The following is a 21,266-nucleotide window of genomic DNA, read 5'->3' as shown; positions in this document are numbered from 1 at the left end:
TGGACTCAGTGACTCTGTTTGCTTGAGCCACAGCCATCGGTGGTATTTCACGTCGAAGCACCATGTGGACACATCTGACAGGTTAGGTTTTGGAGAACGAGGGTCAACAAGCCTGAGGTGCAAACAGTTGACACCAGACACAGTAGGGCTGAATCAACACTAGACTAAGTTAAAGGGACAGTCAGTTATAATTAAACTCAACAGCACGTACAGTGGCAAACAGCACTCTGGACCGAGCAGGCACTGATTCCAAAGCGCTTGTCCACCCAAAGGTACGACCAGGGCTGCCAGTGCCCGCATGCTCCTAGCGAGAGCTGGGCAGCGTGCCCGCCGCACACTCGAGAGGTCAAGCCTTCCCAATTTAATATTCCGTAACTCGCCGGGCAAGCGGTGTTTTTCTTAGATAAAATGACACACATGGAAGTCGCCCAAGGGAAATGATTATCCTTGGCCAATGGGGAGGACTGGCTGTTTGGAAGTTCCCCAGAGAGAGCGGCCTCTTTCACTCCGCTCTGCCTGCCCCAGACGTAATCCCTGTCGGCCGAGTGGTGATAAGGGGGCAGGGTGGCCCTTGGCGCTCCTGGACCAGTGACCTTGACCTCACCTGGGAGCCTGTTAAAGCTGCACAGCCAGGCCTCCCTCTCGCCATCTGCCTGGTGGTGACCAGGCTCCCCCGGTGATCCTAAGCCTGGTCACAGTTCACAAGTTTGAGAGCAGACTGTGGAATTCGCAGAATGTGATAACAAAACAAAAAGCAGGAGGCGTGGCGTTGAGCCCTGGTCCGATGGGTCAGCTCCGGCCTCCGCTCCAGAGCTGCACTTGCCTGACTGACTTCCAGAAGCGCTGATGTGTGCCTCTGGGTGCACCGGGTCTCCCCACGACGCTCCCTCCCAGCCTGGTGTCCTCCTGAATAAACTAAGGGGGTCGGAGGGTCTGTCACCCTCCCCTCCACCTCTCCACCTCCCTTCCCACCAAAGCTCCCCTAGGAATTGTGGGGGTGGGGGTGTGGCCCCGTCCGCGGAACCTTTACACAACTTCTGGCTTATGCCCTGTCCTACAATGGCACATCGGTTTGTTTTGACTAGAGAGCATTGGTTTCCTTTTCCAAAGTCTTTTTTTTTTTTTTTAATGTTTTATTGATTTCAGAGAGGGAGAGGGAGAGAGACAGAAACTTCAGGATGAGAGAGAATGATTGATTGGCCGCCGCCTCCTGTGTAAAAAGCTCCTCGGATTATTGAATTTCGAGTCCCAGGGGGTCGCCTTGGCAGGGCCAGACCCAATGGTTTCGGGGGTCTCATACGGCCCGTGGGCGGACGTCCCCGCCCCTGCTTCACGTCGTGGTCTCTGCTCTAGCATACGGTTAGTGCTGTGGACCAAGGAAGACCTCCCAGGTGCGCTTTTAAAAGTCACATTTTAAGTGCCTAAGGAATTATTTCCCGATGTGCGATGTTATAAAGGTAATGGATAACGTCTGAGATCGTGGCTTCAAAAAGCCTCCGCCATGACTGTGCGCTTGTCTCTTTTCCTCAGAGACGAAGAAGGTGCTGTGCATCACGGTGGCCCTGGTGGCCGTCCTTGCCGGCGCGGTGGCGGCCGCTCTCCTGCTCTGGAAGTTCAGTAAGTGGGGAGCAGCCCCGACGCCGGAGGGCGCGATCGAGGCCGGGCGCTGGGTGCTCGGCTGGCGCTGGGGCTGGGGCTGGTGTTGGCACTGGGTGCTGGGGCTGGGGCTGGGGCTGGGTGCTGGGGCGGGCACTGGGGGCTGGGGCTGGGGCTGGGTGCTGGGGCGGGCACTGGGGGCTGGGGCTGGGGCTGGGCGCTGGGACTGGCACTGGGTGTGGGGCTGGCACTGGGTGTGGGGCTGGCCCTGGGTGCTCAGCTGGCGCTGGGTGCTGGGGCTGGGTGCTCGGCTGGCGCTGGGTGCTAAGCATCCGTGGCCCTGCTCTCGGGGCCGGGCTCCCTCCCTCAGCCCTTCCTGAAGTCTCCCTCTTACACAGCGAGCTGCTTCTCTTTGCTTCCGCTTAGCCGTGGCGATGCACGGATAACCACTCTGGGAAGCAGGCAGCCTCCTTGTCGGGGTTGCGTGCTTCCTCCCAATCTGAGGGTGGTCACAGCCCCGTGCCATTTCCGTGGTGTTGACATTCCAAGTGTACCCAGTGGTTCGGGGCACTAGGTGCCACCTGGCACTCTGAGGCAGGCTCCCGCCGTGGCCCCGCCTGGTGCCCGGTAACAGTGGTGGCTGCAGGCCAGCCTGCCCTCCTCCTGCCGCCAGGCCTTTCCCAGCAGCCGCGGGCCCGGGAGTCACCTGTGGGGCAGAGAGGGCGTGGAGCCTGCCCAAGTCCAAGGCCGGGAGCCATTCCTCTGCGAGGAGCGTGACTAGGGTTCTGCCTTCTGGCCTGCAGCCCTGTTTCCTTTTCATTTTTTTTTTTAAGGATTTTTGTTGTGTTTTTTAAAAATTTTATCCATTGATTTGAGAGAGAAAAAGAAATATCAATTAGTTGTTCCACTCATTTATGCATTCATTGCTTGATTCCTGCATGTGCCCTGGCTGGGGACTGAACCTGCAACCTTGGCTTATCGGGACGACGCTCTCACCTTCTGAGCTGTCCGGCCTGGGCTGCAGCCCCGTGTTCTTTGCTGTGCTGCAGCTAGGACACGTCCCCTCCTTATTAAATGAAGGGGGACAGGTTCTTCCCCTTCGTTGCGTGGGGTGGATGGCACTCTGTGGTGGGCGAGAGGCAGGAACCTTGGTTCCTGAGCCTGACGGGTGTCTCCCTCCCACCCCTCTGCAAGTGGAGAACAGGTGCATGGCGTCGGGGATGGAGTGTGGCTCCTCGGGGACCTGTGTCAGCGCCTCTCTCTGGTGCGACGGGATCCTGCACTGTCCCAGCGGGGAGGACGAGAACCAGTGCGGTGAGTGGGAAGCTGCACGTGGCCGGGGGCTGGGCGCCGGGGTCCACCGTGTCCGGGGTCCATCGTGTCCGGGGTCCACTGTGTCCGGGGTCCACCGTGTCAGGGCATGATGGTTGCAGGCCATGTCCATTCCATCATGAGTCCCTACCTGGAGCCTTGGGTTAACCCCGATTTTCAGATGAGGAGACAGGCTCCGAGGGGGTGTGCTCCTCACTCTGCATCGCACAGCCGTGGGAGGGGCATGACAGGGCCAGTCCCATGACAGGGGACACGCCCACTCCCGTCTGCCGCACATGTCCCACACGGCAGTGAAAGTGCGCAACCGTGCGCACTGTGGAGCTGAGCGCACTGTGTTTTTGTGGCTGTGCGAGGGCAGTGGGGCTTGGGGTCACTGGTACCCACCCAGAGTAAAAGGCTGGTCCTCTGAGCTGGTCACGCTTCACGCAGTGCACGCCGGGAAAGAGTGCGCATCCTGGTCATCCCCCTGCCCCATGGCCTCCTCGCAAGCTTCCCTTCCTGCTCGTCCTCGCTTCCACGTAGACACACCATGTATGTACACATACACACACATGCCTGGGCCCTGGGCTGGCCTCAGCCGCCGCATGGTCACCTGTGTCCGCAGGCGAAGGCCTCTTTGCCGGGAGCTCCCGGTCGGGGCGCATTTGCGCTGGCAAGTGGCTCACGCACGCTTCAAACTTGGGACAGAGCGCCTGCCTCTGTGTTGGCGCTGATGTTTGTCACCATTTCTTATGTAAACGGGGGTGTTTGTGAGGCTGAGTGGAGGGTGGTGAAGATTCCGGGGAGAATGGCTTTTGATATTTCCCATGTGCATGTGCGAGACAGACTCGTGTTACCTGGACAGTCTCTTCTTCACTCTCCTTTAACATGTATTTAAATACTGCAGAGTTAGTATACTCAAGTGGATCAGAATTCAGGAAGTACCAAAGGGTATGCAGTGAGAGATTTCATCCCCGACTCTGTTTACACACACACACTCATACACCAACTCACACACCACACACACTCTCATGTATGCACACCACTATACAAACGTACATGCGCACACACACTCTCACATAGACACACCACATATACACACTCTCATGTACACACATCAAATGTACACACACACACATGCACACACTCTCATGTAGATGCGCCATGTATGTACACATACACACACATGCCTGTTCACCCGCCAATCATGGTGTTTTTCAGGTGCAACTAATATGACTTTCTTGCTTCTCCTTCGGGAGAGGTTTTGCATAAACAAGCACATATTGTTTGCATGTTAAGGCCATTTCCCTGTGGCTGCCATCCAGCCGGCTCCACGTCACTTGCTGACATGCAGCCTGGAATCGGGACTCGGCTCCTCCCCGTCCCCTCTGCTGCCCAGAGTCCCTGCGCGTGGCCGTGCCCTCCGTCCCAGTGTCCTCCTGGGGACAGTTAGTCTGCCCCCCATGTGTTGTCACACACATGCGCCAAGCACGTGCGCACATTGGGGACCGTTTCCTGCGGTCCCAGAAGTAGACTGCTGGGCCGGAGGGTGTGCGTGTGTAATTTGCTAGGTCCCCCTCAATGTGGTTGTGCTATTACCTAATTTTCATATCAGTTACTCACATAAAACAAAGCAGATGGACGTGACGTGTGTGGTCTGCACTGGAGCAGAACACGCATGCGGTGCGCTTTGAATCTGTCCTCCCCGAGAGGAGGTAATTTTCCTCAGGACGCACGGCTCTGGACAGGAAGACCACCAGCCGCTCATGGAGAACGAGCAGCGAGTGGAGCTTTCTTTCCACATCAGTTCACTTTCTACGTCCATTGCTGTGCTTTCTGTGAGCATTAAACTATCGGGAGAGAAACAGGAAAACCACTTGAGGTGCCGCTGTCAGCATGCTGGTTTGGACACCTGAGAGCTGCTAAGAGGGCAGGCGAAGTGTTCTCACCACCAAAGGAAGGGAGGAAAAATCAGGCTGAGGTGCTGGAGACGTTAATCAGCTTAATTGTGGCCATTTCACAATGCACATGTACGTCAAAACAACATAAATATACAGGATACACTTGTACACCTTAAATATACACCCTTTTTATTTGTCCGTTCTACCTCAGTAAAGCTGAAACGGATGTCACCATCCTGAAAAAGCACACACCTGCTTGCGACCGGCTCGGTGGGCTCTCGGGTGCGCCCCGTCCTCTTTTCCGAGTTAGCACGTGAACGCAGATGGTTGGAAGGGAAAACAAATCCCCCACATTATCCACAAAGCAAGACGGACTGTCTCCCTTACTTTCAACCACGCCAGTGTCCGTTTTACTTTCATTTTGGGAGTAGTTTTAATTCTGGTTACTTTCTAAAAACTGGTAGACTTTGTTTTTTGGAGCAGTGTTAGGTGCACAGAAATCGAGCAGAGAGTATGGGGTCCCATCCCCCTCGCAGTTGTCCCCGTTTGTAATGTCCCAAGTTAGGGTGGTACGTGCGTTACAATTGATGAGCCAGTACCCATACGTTATTATTAACTACAGTCCTGTGATTACAGTCGGGTGTGTAATGTGTTTACATTTGGACAGTGGGTTTGGGCAGATGTACAATGACGTATCTCCATTTTTGAAGAGTCATACCCAGCAATTTCACTGCCCTAAACATCCTCTCCGCCCCACCTGCTCATCCCTCCCCCAGCGCCAGGCAGCCACTGGTCCTTTCACTGTCTCCATGGTTTTGCCTTTTCCAGAATGTCCTATAGTTGGAATCAGACATTACGCGGCCTTTGCGGATGGGCTTCTGTCCCTTAGTAACACGCATTGGAGTTGCCTCCATGTCTTTTCATGGCTTTGCTAGCTCATTTCTTTTTAGCTCGGAATCATCTTCCATCGTCTGGATGCAGTCCAGTTGGCTTATCCACTCACCTAACACCTGGCACGTGGAACCACTCATCACGCAAACATTGGGCAATAATCAGACCGAGGCTGGAATTTCACGGGGGAATGTCAGTCAGCGTGTCCAGCTAGTCAGGGGCCACAGACGGGAGGCGAGAGTGAGGCCTGAGAATAGCGGGTCCCTCATTTTACACTTTGGGCTCACAGACATCCCCCCAAACCACAGAGTGCCGTTTTACATGGCACGGCCACCCGACTTCTCTCCACACAAGATGTTCTTGGAATTCTTTTGTTGTTGTTGTTTTTCAAATGTATTTCTTTGTTGATTTCAGAGAGGAAGGGAGAGGGAGAGAGAGATAGAAACATCAATGATGAGAGAGAATCACTGATCGACTGCCTCCTGCACACCCCTCACTGGGGATCAAGCCGCAACCCTTGGCCGGAATCGAACCCGGATCCTTCAGTCCGCAGGCCGACGCTCTATCCACTAAGCCTGTGGTTGGCAAACTGCGGCTCTTTGGCCCCTTGAGTGTGGCTCTTCCACAAAATACCACAGCCTGGGAGAGTCTGTTTTGAAGAAGTGGCGTTAGAAGAAGTTTAAGTTTAAAGAATTCGGCTCTCAAAAGAAATTTCCATCGTTGTACTGTTGATATTTGGCTCTGCTGACTAATGAGTTTGCCGACCACTGCACTAAGCCAAATTGGCCAGGGCTGTTCTCAGAATTCTGAATTGTGCTCCCTTCTAGGGAGAGAGAGAGAAAAGAATGGGACTGGGAGTGGCTCACACTGTATTTATAAAGTTTCGTCTCTGTAAACAGAAGAGCTGCGGTTTTGGCAAAACATGGGTGAATTCAGGGGCAGAGCCTTACACCAGGAACTGGCACATCCCTGGGTGCTCTGCCCGGTTTGGGCCAGAGATGGTCACGTGCTGCTCAAAGTGATGATTGAAAGAGCAACTCTCAAAAGTAGTTGTATTGCGATCTAACTCACAGACCATAACCTTTGCCCTTTAAAGCATACAATCCGGTGGTTTTACGTATTCAGAGACGCACAGCCATCCATCGCCGCGCCGATTGTGGGGTATTTCTGTCACTTCAGAAGCAAGCCCCACCCTTTACCCCTCCCTCACCCCCCAAGCCCTCTGCGGCTTCTATCTCCCTCCGGGCTTTGCTGATTTCCCCTGGACGTTTCCTAGACGTGGATCCCCACAGTGTGTGGCCCTGGCGTCTGGCTTCTGTCACTCAGCAGTGACAGGGCTCACGCTGTCCGCTGTCCGTGTGTCGGTGCTTCCTTCCCTTGGGGGCCGAGGACCCTCCATGGTGCCTCCCGCTGCTGACGGACACTTGGGTTGCCCCGCCTCCGCTGTTGGGAATAGTGCCCCCAGGGAACGTCTGTGCATGGGTTTGGTCTGAGTCCCTGCTTTCAGTTCTGCTGGGTTAAGAGGACGTCTTAGCCGGGAAGGGAGACAGCGAATCCCTCGCGTATGGCCGGCGCCTGGGAGAGGAACTGCCACCTCGGGTCTCCGCGTCCGGGGGAGGGTGGGGCCAGCGCAGCTGGGACGATGGTCTGAGACTCACGGCCTCTCTCTCCCCTGCAGTGCGCCTCTACGGGCCCAATTTCATCCTGCAGGTGTACTCGTCCCAGCGGAAGTCCTGGCACCCCGTGTGCCGGGACGACTGGAGCGAGAGCTACGGGAGGGCAGCGTGCCAGGACATGGGCTACAGGTGAGTTCGGGCCCCTGGCCTCGCGGCTGGAGCTGGGCACCCTGGTGACAGAGACAGGCAGAAAGGCCAGTGGTTCTCGCCGCCCCTCCCTGGGCGTGCCAGCCCGCGAACACCGCCCGCGTGTCTCCTTCCCAGGGCTGCTTTGGGAAGCCAGCAGGTGGCACCGCTGCCCACCACAGCACCCCTGCTCCCCTCCCCCTGTCTCTCTCCGGCCACCCAGCCCTGCCTTGACCTCCATCCACTCCTGGTTACTCAGGACCATCCTGACCTGAGGTCACCAGGGCCCAGGATGCGGACAGAGGGCCACCCTGGTGGGAGGCTGGGGTTGGGGTGCACGGGGAGGGCTGGGTGGGGAAGGTCAGCAGGAACAGACCCTGCATGACCTTCACGGCATGCACGTGGGCGGCAGTGAAGGCCACTGAATGTGGGAGCATTGATCATCAGATATATACGAGAGAGAGCTCCTTCCTGCACGCGGCCCCAGGGAAGGAGGGAGAGGAGAAGCGGGTGTCCCCGCCCAGCGAGTCCCAGCCAGGGCTCCCAGAGCACCCCTGGGAAACGCTGGGCAGCCCCCTGCCTCCACGAGGCAAGGCTGTGTGATTTGATGACCACCGTCCCTTGCTTGGGGTGTCCCTGGGTGGCTTCTATGGAATTCCAGGGGGTTCTCTATGTGCCAGGTTTCAAAATGAGCCACCACTTGATAGAAACATTGGCAGCTTAGCTAATGAAATGCTTCAGTGCCTCCCCCACAGCAGGGTTGAAGGGCATAGTGAAGCCCCTGTCACGGCCCGGGGCCTGAATGTGTTTCTGTTGGGGCATTTTAACTGCCGTAAATTTTGTTAGGCCGCAATGTACGTACGCATCCCCCTTCTCGTTTCTTTGGCCTAACCCAGTGGTCGACAAACTGCGGCTTGCGAGCCACATGCGGCTCTCGAGCCGTGGTTTGCCGCTCTGTTGACTAATGAGTTTGCCAACCACGGGCCTAACCCAAACTAGATTGGAAACACCACCGGTGGGGGACTTTGCCCGACCTTCAGGTTATCGGGTCCAAAGAGGCTTGTACCAGTCCCTGGTGCATAGTTTGTGACGCTGGTTTCCAACGTGCTAAGGCGTCCCTCGTCATCTAAATGTCATGCCGGGGGAGTGTTAGCACGGGGTTTGTAATCGCTTGCGACTTAACCATGGTTTTGAATGCGATGTTCTGTCTTTTTCAGGAACAGTTTTTATTCCAGCCAGGGAATAGCGGATGACAGCGGGGCCACCAGCTTCATGAAGCTGAACATCAGCGCCGGCAACACCGACCTCTACAAGAAGCTCTACCACAGGTGTGTGGTGCTTGCCGCTCCCTTTGAAACATTTAGAATGAGAACCACGGCAGGGGACGTCACGGGGCAACACCGGCCGGGTCTGACTTCTGAGCTGCGATCGCGGGTTGGACTGATTCTCATTGCAGGGAGCATGGGCGCTGGGCAGGACCGCCTGCCCCGAGCAGTTCTGGGTTCATTCCGGGGAAGGTTTATGTGCCATGTGGTGGTGCCCTGTGCCCTCTGCGCTATCAGATGGCGTTGCAAAGCTGAGTCCACACTCGTTTCTTCACTATCGGGATACTAGAGCTGACCCTACTGTGCGCGTCAGGGGAGGTCTCTGGAAACGAAGACAGCGCCTTGGGTCCCTGCAGGGTGACCAGCCCTGCTTGCCTGGCACTTGGCTGGTTTTAGCGCTGACATCCTGCTTCCAGGAATCCTCGCAGCCCCAGGCAGCCAGATGGTTGGTCCCGGCCCCAAGCCCGGGGTCACAGGATGCCCTGGGGGGGCCGGGACGCAGCAGCTCGCTTCAGCCATCATTTCCTGTTCTGCCAGGCTGACTGGCAGCCCTGGGTGGGTCACAGTGTGCCCTGTGGGTGGTAATGGACCCAAACGCCAGGTCACATGATCCCAGGTCACATGATCGACAGCTTAGCTCAGTGGTCGGCAAACTCATTAGTCAACAGAGACAAATATCAACAGTACAGCGATTGAAATTTCTTTTGAGAGCCGAAAACCGACTTCTGCGCATGGGCCACAAAGTTTCAATCGCACTGTACTGCGCGCCCGCACGTGGTATTTTGTGGAAGAGCCACACTCAAGGGGCCAAAGAGCCGCATGTGAGCCGCAGTTTGCCGACCACTGGCTTAGCTGGTTAGGGAGGTGGGGGAGGGGTGGGCGGAGCTACGCGATTTGCTTGGCGTGCATTTAAAATGTTGACCGTGTCCCCAGGCTGGTCATTGTCTGAATGCCCTTTAATGTGAGACACAGCGTCCTTTGTGAAAAGCCTCGCCCAGGTGTTAGCCAGCCACCACCTCCCGCAGGCCAGTTGCTGTTGCAGGGAAGGATGGCTTAATCACGCTGTCCCTCCGTCCCGTGAGTGGGAGGCCGGAAGCAGGTGTGCATTCCTGGTGGCCGCTGGCTGAGGTGTTTGGGGGGGCCGACTTCCTCTGGAGCCTGGCTGTCCCTGGGAATGTGACAGGGTGCGCCCAGGAGGCGGGCTGGGCCCGGCCAGGTGTGCCCGTCAAAACAGCGGGGTTGCGGTCTGCCCGCCAGGGAAGCCAAACACAGCTGCCCGGGCCCTTTGTACATGCCGAGTGCTGCCTTGTGCCCCTGGGTGACCGAGGATGGGGCTGATGGGGCTGAGCCGGGGCGGGAGCTTCCCCCTCACCTCTGTGAGCCTTGGGAGCTCAGGAGGGCCTCGGCCTTGGAGGGGAGAGAGAAGCATTGGCCTGGCTCGCGGTGTCTCTGCGTGGCGGGGGCGGGAGGACTTCCCTTTTGCTCCCAGAAGCTGCCCTTTGTTATTGTGGATGAAAAAGGGGCGCATACTACACCCCAGGAGCTCAGGGGAGGCCTGCGTGGCGGCCTTGCAAACTCAGACTGGAAGTAACTGCATAGGATGTCGGGAATGAAAACTTCCTGACCAAGGTGAGCCACGTAGGCGGTAGTCACGTCCTAGGCCGGTATTCTTCTTTGACAAAGGTCAGTCTTTGCCTTCACTGAGCCTGTCTGTTGTCTTTTTTTGCATCTACAATAACATAATTGATAACCTACCTTTGGAATATCTAAGTAATTTCCTCCCCCTCCCCCCTCAAAGCACGGTCGGAGTGGAAACCACAGACCCCCTCATTGTTATACCATGTTAATTGCTGTTAACTGTCCTGTACCCGCCTCTGTAGAAGAAGCACGTGTCTATCATTTCACTTTTTATCCAATCCCAGAGGTTTCCTTGCTTTGCTTTCTCCCGCCTCCCTAATCTATCACCAGTGGCTTTCATGTCACCCGCTATGTCTCCTCCTTCGGGTGTAATATATAAAATAAGCAAAATCCATTGTGATTTTGCTTCCGGGCAATGGTCGCCAGTTTGGCTCCAATGAACTCATAAAAAAATCCGTACAGGTTTGGGCATTTCTTACGTTGTCGGTCTTACATCTGAGCCGCTAGTGGGGCCCAGAGTGGCCGCAGCGAGCCCGGAGGCTGATGGCTGCACAGCCGGGTTCCCTTGGAGAATGAACCCCGTGTTTCCCAGAAAACACCTTTTCGTGGGAATGTGCTTCTCGGCGTTACCAGTGTCCCTCAGCCAGGACCCCCGGGACACGCCGTAGTCCTTGGCACGTGGGTCGTGTGGGCAGGAAGGTGTTGTAAGCGGCTTACAGGGTTCGGGCTTGTGTTGGGTCATTTTGGGGAAGATTCGAAGAAGCAGGGGTTGGCTCTGGATTGGATGCTGGCAGGAGCCGAGGGTGATTCTTGGATTGGCATCTCGGCACGTTTTTCCTAGAAGGTGGGTGGCATGAAGCCAGGCTACCCCAGGGCTGGCATAGAAGCTTCCGTCACTCACAGTAGAGGGTCCCTGATGGGGACCAGGCTCGTGGTGTCTGCTCAGACAGGACTGTGCGGTGGGCTTGTGTGCTGTCCTTCAGGAGCAGGGGGCTGGCCCGGTGTTGGTCTCTGTGGTTGTTTGTCGTGGGCCGTGGCCACTTTGAATGCCTGGATGTTGAGACTGCTTCTCTCCTCCTCAGCATTTAGGAGGTACGTTCGCTATACACCAGGACGCATCGGTTACCTCTTTTTCGTCTGTAACCTCAAATGTTTACCTTCCAAACCAGTAACTCTTTTTTTTTTTCTTCTGCTCCCGGACAAATAATTGCTTGTATTGTTTCCTGTGTGATAAATGTGAAGCAGTAACAGAAAACCAAAGTTTACAAATGGCTCCCTTAAAAAAGTAGAGGCCGATTTAAATTCCCAGAATAAACATAATGGCCCATGTTGCTGCATGCTTACTCTCAAAGCCATCCTATGAGTTGGTGCTGTTATTAGCCCATTCTGCAGATGGGGAAACTGAGGCACGGGGGTTAAGTAACTTGCTCAAGGTCACGCAGCTGGGGTTTGACCCACTCTTGGTGTCTGCTCTTCACTGTCCTCTAAATGGATGTACTTTCCTGATTCAAGCCTTCAGTCGCGGACCCCTCTATGTCTGGGGGGAAAACATTGTCTAGAACCTCTCTATGTCTAGAACGTGGAAAAACATTCTAAGTATTATGAGAGTCAAATGGCTCATCTATGGTGACCACCGTTGTCTTTCTTCTTTCGTAGCGATGTCTGTTCTTCAAAAACAGTGGTTTCTTTACGCTGTATAGGTAAGTGAGCCTTGGTTTCCCTTTTGGTCCTGTATTTTCGGACACAGATCCCCTGTGTCTGGGAAGGTGGAGAGAGAAGGGGGCCCCTCTCGAGCCCCTGCCCCTGCTGTGTTTGGATTACTTCTGCTTGCAAACCTCTTAGCAGCAGGGAAGGCTCTGCCCTGCGCTCCGCTCGGGGACGCCCCGTCCCGTTCCTTTACGGGCTCTCAGTCCTGGAGCTCAGCTTCTCTGATGGAGGGGGCGAGACTAGCAGATGCTCCCAGGGGTCCTGGCAATAGCTTCCCAGCCCCCCTGGGCTCACGCTTCTTTAGGTAACAAGGGAGCAAGGTGCCCGCCCCGCCCTCCGGCCCCGCCAGCACCGGGTGGGCAGGTGACCAGCCCACAGGCGAATCCCTCCTTCACTTTGTTCTATGGTCTTGGGCCCCTGAGCATTCAATCCCTCTAGGGCTCAGGAGATCCAGGGCCTTTGTCATCCACGACCCACGCTGGGTGTCTGGAATCACAGTGGCAAAGAGGTGCATGGAGGGGGTGGGGGAATCTCAGGGTGACTGGGGTGTCCCTCATCCCTCCAACCTAAAGAAGACCAGGCCATGTTCTCCAAAAGTCAGACCCCAAACAACCTGGAATGAGAGGTGGGAATCGTTGTCCACCAGCCTGGCGGGGCCTTGGGGACGGGCATGGTCTGGGCGCACGCTGCACGGGTGGGTATCGGGGTGCAGGGTGGCCCGGATCCTGCTCACTGGCCTGCTCTGTTGTGCTTGTCGCTTCCAGAGTGCGGGGTCAACTCGAAGATGGGCCGCCAGAGTCGGATCGTGGGCGGATCGAGTGCTGCCCCGGGAGACTGGCCCTGGCAGGTCAGCCTGCACGTGCAGGGCGTCCACGTCTGTGGAGGCTCCATCATCACCCCCGAGTGGATCGTGACGGCCGCCCACTGCGTGGAAGAGTATGTTCACGGGGGAAGCGGGCTCCTGGGTGGGGAGGTGGCTCGGTGGCCACGTGACCTTGAGCGAAGTCTTTTGACCTCTTCAAGCTCCAGTTTCCTTGTGTATAAGTGGGGCTGTAAGGGCGCCCCCTCCGTCCCTGGGAGGGTCAGATGAGCCACCGCATGTGCTGCCTGTGGCCACGCCCATCCCTCAGCAGGCGTGCACTGGGCGTCCACGGAAGGCAGGATTCTGGGAGCAAGGACACAGGGTCGGGCTGGGGTGTCACTGGCTGTTCCTGCCTCGTGGGAGCTCTGGTCTCTGGATGATCGTCCTGGGAGAGGCCACACTCAGACACACTCGGGGATCGCACACTGCCCTGCCGGAAGGTTCCCTGTGGCCTCACACAGGTTCCCACAGCCGGGTGGGAGGAGCAAGCGGAAGGCATCATTTACAGCGTTAGCTTTTGTGGAAGATACTGTCCCCACCCCCACCCCTTTTTTTCTTAAACATAGAGTTGTTTTTTAGTTTTTTAAAAATATATATATTTGTATTGATTTCAGAGAGGAAGGGAGAGGGAGAGAGAGAGAGAGAGACATCAATGATGAGAGAGAACCATTGATCAGCTACCTCCTGCACGCCCCCTACTGGGGATCGAGCCCACAACTCGGGCACGTGTTCTTGACCAGAATGGAACCTGGGACCCTTCAGTCTGCAGGCCAACCCTCTATCCACTGAGCCACACCGGCTAGGGCTTAGACAGAGAGTTTTTGCTCACATGTCGGTTTTGGAGAAAAACTCACTCATCAGAGCTATTTTCTGGTTTAGCGTGAGGCTGGGCCCGGCTCGGCTGTGTGGCCTCGGGGGGTGCACGCGAGGTGTCTACACATGACAGGTGTGTGGGAAACACCTAGATAAAGGTGAGGGCTAGACACCCAGAGGCTGTTCGTCACTGCTCCTTCATAAAGCACCTACTGAGTGTCAGGAAATCCCTAGCCCATCCGGGGTAGGTAAGACCCGGTCCTGCCAGAAACGAAGTTTAAAACCTCAGAGAGGCAGGTAGGTCCAAGACACAGTGTTCTTGGAATTGCGAGGGTCCGGAGCCCCCGGGGCACAGGGCTCAGTCGGGAGGCAGAGCGGGGCTGGAAGGCGGGAAGGTGTGCAGGTGGGGCGGGCCGAGGCGGGGACTGGGGAGGCCCGGCACCTGCTCGCCAGTCTCGCTGGCTTTGGTGGTCCTGTCACCCCCGGGGACGCGTGCCTCCAGCATGAGTTCTGCTCAGCGAATGAGGGTTTCGCGTTTGCGGCTCTGAGATGCTGAGCGGTGTTCACCTCTGCCCCCCAGGCCTCTGAACAACCCCCGGTACTGGATGGCCTTTGCGGGAATTTTGAGACAGTCGGCCATGTTCTACGGAAACGCGTACCGAGTGGGCAAAGTGATTTCTCACCCGCACTACGACTCCAAGACCAAGAACAACGACATCGCTCTGATGAAGCTGCAGACGCCGCTGACCTTTAACGGTACACACCACCGTCCGCGGGGCGCGGGCGTGAGCCCTCTGACCGCGGCCGGAGGAGCGGCTGGCTGGAAATAAAGCCTGGGCCGTGGTCCACGGAAGGCAGGGGTGGCGGGCGGAGGGGTGGCCGACAGGAATGTGCTCGGCAGAAGCCAGGTCACCTGGAAACGTGCCGTGTGTGTTGAGGGGAGCAGTGACCACCACACTTGCCTCCATGTAGGGGGGCAAGTTAACCAATATGGTAGCACCATGGGCATCAGGGGGCCGGCAGGTTCTTTGGGGGGTGTCTGTGCACTGTGGGGCCCTCAACAGCACCCCGGCACCGGCCCCTGCCCCCTAGATGCCAGGAGCTGCCTCGGTGGTGCAGGCAAAGGGGTCCCCAGACGTCCTCAGATGCTCCTTGGGGCAGCGTCACCGCCCGTGAGGCCAGCTGCTCTCTGACTTGTAAAGATGCTTTCGTTCTCCACGTTATTCTGGAAATAAAATGCTTTAACGTAATAACAACTTAAAAGGATATGAAAACAGACCAACATGCGTTCCCTGCACTGCTTAGTTGGGCCCCAATCTGGTCCATCCAAGGTCCAGAGCCCTCTAGCGCCCCCTCCCCCTCCCCTTCCCCGTTCCCCGGAGCAGAAGACACAAAACCACATCCCTGCCCTCCAGGGGCTTGCCTTCAAGTCAGGAAACAGCGCAGGTGGCGGGTCCAGCATGGCCCCAGGAGCTAGAAGTGCCCGCCAGCCTCCTGGCCACTGGCCACGGCCACGGTCTGTCAGTCTCCCCGTCCGTCACTTGGAGACACTGTGTATTTTTCACTTGTGTTTCTTGAAGATTTCGTTTGAAGAAAAGTTAGTGTGTGTTAGCCAATCATCCCGCTTGTGAGTCGCACAACTTCCGGAGGCGAGCGTCCTGCCCGTGGGAAGGAGAGCGCCGGCCGGGGCAGAAGGCGGGGTGCCAGGACCCGCTGGCACCCGCACTTTCCTCGGGCAGGATGGCCCCGCCGCGTGCACACGGGGAAGGGCCAGCGGAAGGCCACCGCCTTCGTCAGCCCAGACGAGCTCACAGTGCTTTTCCTTCTTGAAACAGACCATGTGAAACCCGTGTGTCTGCCCAACCCGGGCATGATGCTGGAGCCCAGGCAGGCCTGCTGGATCTCCGGGTGGGGGGCCACCTATGAGAAAGGTGAGTCCTGGGCACGCGAGTCTGCAGTCCCGTGAGCACGGCCCCGGGTTTGCAGCGGGAGGCCCGGGTTTCCATCCTGGGTCTGCTCCCGAGGGATGGGTGACTGTGGGCAGTTCTCACAGGCTTTGTGCCTCAGTTTGACGAGTGTACGGAGGAGGGTGTGGGGTGGAGAAAAGCCCGTTTGTTTACGGAGGGAGACAGGAGCTCCTGGCTGGTGGGGGGGTCGTCGGAGAAGAGGGAGCGATGACGGGGGCAAGGTGAGCCCACAGAACCAAGTCGCTGAGTGATGGCGAGGGCGATTCTGGAACACGGGGTGGGGATGGGGGAAGGGGGAGGCAGAGGGGGGGCGTTCCCTGGCTCCAGGGCCAGGAAGTCTTCCCCCTGAAACCAAAACCTAGAGCTGCACGAAGCGCAGACCGGCCAGCTGCAGGGGTGACCCAGGTTCCCCGGGAGGCGGTTTGGGAGGTGGAAGGAGGGAGGGGCGGGGCAGGGCCACCTGTCTGTCCGCCGTGGCCTGTCTCCAGGAGGGGATCCGCCCCTCCCGTGGGAGCCGCGGGCGGCACTGATGGGCGATGACCTGGTCTGTCTCAGGGAAGACGTCGGACATGCTGAACGCCGCCATGGTGCCCCTCATCGAGCCCGCGCAGTGTAACAGCAGATACGTCTACAACAACCTGGTCACGCCCGCCATGGTCTGCGCCGGCTACCTGCGGGGCGGCGTCGACTCCTGCCAGGTGTTTGCCACCTCCTGCCCTTGCCTACCCCGCTGAGCCCATGAGCCCCGTTCCCCCGCTGAGAGAGAAGGTCCCATGTCCCCGGGATACAGGGTTTCATATTAGCGAAGTGTCCACAGAACAGAAATAAGTATTGGACCATTTTAAAATGCAGACACCAATGGACTTAGGAACTCTTAGCTCATCTAGACTGAAATGCATCGCTGGTGCAGTCTCTCTTGGGGATTCTATTGCTCTTACCTATTGGAGGAGAAATGACGCCCACACACCCACTGAGACCCCCACCCTCTGTGCAAGGTCATGGCGTGGGCGGCGGTGGCTTGACGTCCGCTCTGTTGCGTGCTTGCCCCCCAGGGCGACAGTGGCGGCCCTCTGGTCACGCTGAAAAGCAGCATCTGGTGGCTGATTGGGGACACGAGCTGGGGGTCCGGCTGCGCCAAGGCGAACAGGCCAGGCGTGTACGGGAACGTGACGATGTTTACAGACTGGATCTACCGACAAATGAAGGTGATTTCCCTGTCCCTCTGGCTCAGAGCTCAGACACGTGTCACAGCCCAGGTGTCTATGAGCTGTGGTCCCGCTGTTGGGAGCTGAGGGCCGCCCAGATGGCCCTGCACCCCCGCTCACCCCGCCCTTCCCCGTGTCCACCCGTCACTGCTGGGGGCCTCACTTGCACGCTGCCCAGTGGGCGTGGATGCAGCAGCTGGCTCACCGCGCAGGGCTAACGTCACCCAGGGCCATGCTCTGCTCACCACAATCCCGGCTCAGCTGGCTCCACCCAGACTTTGGTGCCGGCAGAGAGCACAGGGACGCAAATTAGCCAGTGGAGTCGGGACGGTGCCCTGTCCTTTTCTGGGCCATCGAATGCACCCCGGGCAGGTCCCAAAGTCGGGGGGTGGGGGAGCAGCTAGATCCCTCTGGTGCACACAGAGGCGGGGAAGACGGGAGGTCCCAGGGGCTCCCTGCCATCCTGCCCTCGGGACTCGGGGCCTGACCACGCTGCTCAGCGAAGACCTCTTCCCTGGCGCTGCCCGGATCCCGGGCGAGAGCCAGGTCCCTCTCCATCCCAGGGCCCCTGCCAGGGCGGGGCTGCCGGTGAGAGTATTTTCACGTTGTGTCCTCCCAAGTCTCCAGTCTGGGGAGGGGGACAGGACCCGAGGGCATTGTCTGACGTGGCCCCCCAATAAAACCAGAGGCCTCATGCCTTCTAGTGCCCACAGCAGCTGGCCAGTCCGCACCCCGCAGAGGGCCGGGTGCTGGAATAGGCACCCGGATGTCCTGTTGGGGGCTACCCGGTGGAGGGAAGCGGGTGGGGCTTGGCGGGGAGCCAGGCCCAGGGGTGGACCGTCTGCCCGGTCTGTGAGAGAGCAAACCGCACGGGTGTTCAGGGCATGGCCAGGGCTCAGCCCCGGAGCAGCAGGTGGTAGGCTGGCTGCAGGAGAGGCCACGGGCAGGGAGCCAGGCGGTTGGACACTGATGTCTCTCCGTGGCCATGTGGAGCGAGGTTTCCCAGCCAAGGCCTGTGTCCCGGCCCTGCTAAGCGGTTTGCTTCCGCACACACCCTGATCCCCGCTCCCTCCAGGCCTGGGCACACCTGGTCCTCAGCCCAGCTGCCCGCCGCCACGGTTAGCTCACTCCTTGACCTTCGTGCCGTGGGGAAACCACATCCCTTTGTCCTCTGAGGCTTGCTCAGCTGGTGTATCAGTGCCTTGTCAACCTAGAGCGAGAAAAAAGTTTTCTACCTGTGTTTATCTTAAGGAAATAACATCCTTTCTTTTCCCTTTTGAACAGGCGAACAGCTGATCCGTCCGGCCTCGTCCTCGACGCCGGTCAACAAGACAGAGCGGGGCTGGTTTCTCATTCCCTGTGCCTGGTGTATGTTAGAGATGATGCAGAGGTCCTTCCATTTTGATTAAACCGTGAACTTGTCTGTCTTTGGCAGTCTCCACAGTTCTGCGCAGGCCACGGTGGCTCCTCCCCGGGCCCTGCGCCCTGAGCTTCTGTCCAAAGGGGGTGACCGCCCGGGCTGGGTGTGGGTGTCTCGGGCCAACGCGGGGCAGAGGGCTGGAGTCTGCCCACCCGCATCTTCCTCTGAGCCCGTCCAGGGGGTGATCATGGGGCTGGTGACCGCTCAGCTGTGGACGGTTAGAGATGGGAAGGGTGCTTTGCTCTGGGCCTCTGCTAGGGAGGCTACTGGGTAGCCCCAGGGCCTGTCTCCCCACAGGAGTTCTCACTCATCAGGTCTGACTGACTTCTGAGCAGCCCCGACTGGTGGCTGGAAATCCAGGGACCTGCCCTTCATGGGGGGTGACTCGATCGTCACTTGAAGGGGCATAGAAACCTTTTTTCTTCTTGTGGGTGAGAGCGTAGCCAGCGCCCTTGGAGCCGGCAGCCATGAAGACGGGTTCACTCCTGAGCGCGCTCGGCGTGGCCACCAAACATCGGGTGGGGCTCCCCCCCCCCCCGGAGAGACCAGCCTGACTCCCGAGCCCGCCTCCCGGCCCCTTGGCGATGGGCACCTCATGGAGGGCCAGGCGCGCGGCCACGCTGCCCTTCGGCCTGCTAATCACTGGAAATTGAGGTTCCTGGGGAAATCAGGGATGTGTGATTCAGCGACACTGTCCGCCCGTACCGTTTCCATGTTGCCGCTACCTCAGCGCTCACGGAGTCCCGGCGGCGATGCTCCAAGCGGTCGCCACGTCGGCTTCTTTGGAACTGTGGTCCCTGCCAGGAGGAGCTGCTTTCACCGTGACCGGCGCCTGGTTCCATGTTCTGGAAAGGAGTTTGCTGAAGAGCAGCACTGTGCCTGCGGCGAAGAAGAGGTGTATTTTGGCCCCTTCGGGCCCCTCGGTGTCCCCTGGAAGGAGGGGCCACGCCGGAACTGCCGGGGGAGGTCAGTGCTCAGCCAGGGCTCTGGGTTCCAGGAATGGAATGATGCTCCTGCTAGGACTTGACCTTGGAGTGGAAGGTTGTGCGACCGCCTTCTCAGGATGCTCGCTCCACGGGCCTCCGGCAGCGGCGCCCCGAGGTCTCCCAAGCCCACGGCACTGAGGCGCCCGCTCCCCGCGCCGGAGGTTACCCGGCTCGTCTTGGTGAGCGCGCGTTCCTCCTTTCCTGCTTCCTTTTATTTATGTGACCCCTGTTTGTCTTGTTTTGTATCTTTTTTTTTTTTAAACTGTAAATTGAACTGTGAAATATTGTACAAATAAATTATATCCTTTTTCCAAATAACGTATTGAGTCTCCGGCGTCCCGTTCCCCCTCGGCTGAGGGTTTTCTGCTTCGTTCACAAAAGCGCTGCTGGTTCTGAGTTGGGGTTAGGCCAGGTTTTAGCGAGGAGGCTGATTCACAAAGGAGGGGTCGGTCTGATGACTGAGTCTACGCCCAAAAGTGTCCCCGTGGGCAGCGCCAACCCTTTCCGTTACGGTGTTCATTTTGGATTCACCTTGTGAAAGGTTTTCCTTGGGATGAGGCTCACTCCACTTCAAGATGCAGCCGGAGTGCTGAGACTAGGGACATGCAGATAGGCTTGTATTCATACTTCTATAAAGAGAAGTTAAGCCCTGGCCAGTTTGCTCAGTGGTCAGAGCATCGGTCCCAGGTTTGATTCCGATCAAGGCCATGTACCTCAGTTACAGGTTTGACCTCCAGCCCTGGTCGGGGCACATGCAGGAGGCAACCGATCAATATGTCTCTCTCACATTGATGTTTCTCTCTCTGTCTCTCCCTCTCTTTCTCTCTCTCTCTCTCTCTTTCTCTCTCTTTTTGCATTTGTGCTATTATCCTTTTTTTTATTATTATTTAAAGTATTACAAGTAGTAGTACATATGTCTCTTTTTTTTCCCCAATTGACCTTCCCCCAGCCTCCCCGACCCCTCGGCACATGCCCTCACCCCCCTCCCAGTCTTCCACTCTCTCTTAAAAAAAAAAAAAATCAATGGGGAAAAAAACACAAGTTAATTTGCTTAATATAAAATGACCCAAAATGCTTAGGAAAGCGTAAGCATTAATGAAAGGGCATGATTCGTGCCGATCATTTTGCTGCTTCTTGCCGCTGGGTCCGCAGGTGAGTGCCCTGCGTGGACGCCCTCCCGCGGCGTGGTCCTGGGGCCAGTCCCGCTTTACGCTCCGGTCTGGTCGGATCCCAGCTCTCTCTGTTTTGCGGTCCCTGGTCCTGCCCCAGGTCCCGAGCCTTTTCCCTTCGGCCCCGCGCTGCACCGGGAGCCCGACTTCGCAAACAGCCACAGATCCCAGCACCGCAGCCTCGGCTGCTTTGGGCGCAGAGCGGGCGGTGCGAGCCCTGAGCGCCCCCTCCCAGGCTCCCAGTGCGTTAAGGAAAGGCTGGAATGAATGCTGCGTCTACAGGAACATTTACGAAATTCACCCACGTGCCCGCGCTCCCATTGTAAACCAATCCGCTCCGTGACCAGTGGTGCTCCAGCCGTGGCTTTGTGGGGGCCGAGGAGCCTGACCTTGCCCTTCTCCCTGGAGGGAAAAGTGAGGTGGGATCTGACCACCGGAGGCCAAGGCGTCCCCCGGCGTCCCCTCTGCTGCTCCTGCTGCTGCTGCTGGTGGAGGACTTGCCGCTCGGGTTGGGTCCTCTCCTCCCAAAGGCACGGGGACCCTGGGGCACTCCCAGCCTGCTGGGTGCTTCTGGCTTGGCCTTGCTTGGGAAGGGTAGCGATGAAGGCAGGTGCTCCGCCTGGCACCTTAGAGGACAACCACACACCCAGGAAGTCCTCTGGACAAGCACCAG

The 21,266-nt window shown here is 57.7% G+C and overlaps 1 protein-coding gene across 3 annotated transcripts in view; it reads left to right on the top strand.

Moving 5' to 3' along the window:
• Positions 1-19,747, top strand: part of TMPRSS2 (transmembrane serine protease 2) — a 31,445-nt gene extending 11,698 nt beyond the window's left edge. For all 3 annotated transcript variants that reach the window (XM_079766943.1, XM_079766945.1, XM_079766944.1), the window contains exons 4-14: positions 1,531-1,617; positions 2,791-2,910; positions 7,378-7,504; positions 8,719-8,829; positions 12,121-12,164; positions 12,936-13,107; positions 14,427-14,602; positions 15,682-15,777; positions 16,369-16,511; positions 16,866-17,018; positions 18,303-19,747. In XM_079766943.1, coding sequence (XP_079623069.1) covers positions 1,531-1,617; positions 2,791-2,910; positions 7,378-7,504; positions 8,719-8,829; positions 12,121-12,164; positions 12,936-13,107; positions 14,427-14,602; positions 15,682-15,777; positions 16,369-16,511; positions 16,866-17,018; positions 18,303-18,314 — 1,241 coding nt within the window. In that variant the 3' untranslated portion in view covers positions 18,315-19,747. The remainder of the gene's footprint in view (positions 1-1,530; positions 1,618-2,790; positions 2,911-7,377; positions 7,505-8,718; positions 8,830-12,120; positions 12,165-12,935; positions 13,108-14,426; positions 14,603-15,681; positions 15,778-16,368; positions 16,512-16,865; positions 17,019-18,302) is intronic.
• The last annotated feature ends 1,519 nt before the right edge of the window (positions 19,748-21,266 follow it).

Source organism: Cnephaeus nilssonii (assembly GCF_951640355.1).
Source record: "Cnephaeus nilssonii genome assembly, chromosome: 3".
Taxonomy (NCBI): Eukaryota; Metazoa; Chordata; class Mammalia; order Chiroptera; family Vespertilionidae; genus Cnephaeus; species Cnephaeus nilssonii.
Note: the sequence above shows the minus strand (reverse complement) of the source record. Positions and strands in the feature narration are given on the sequence as shown.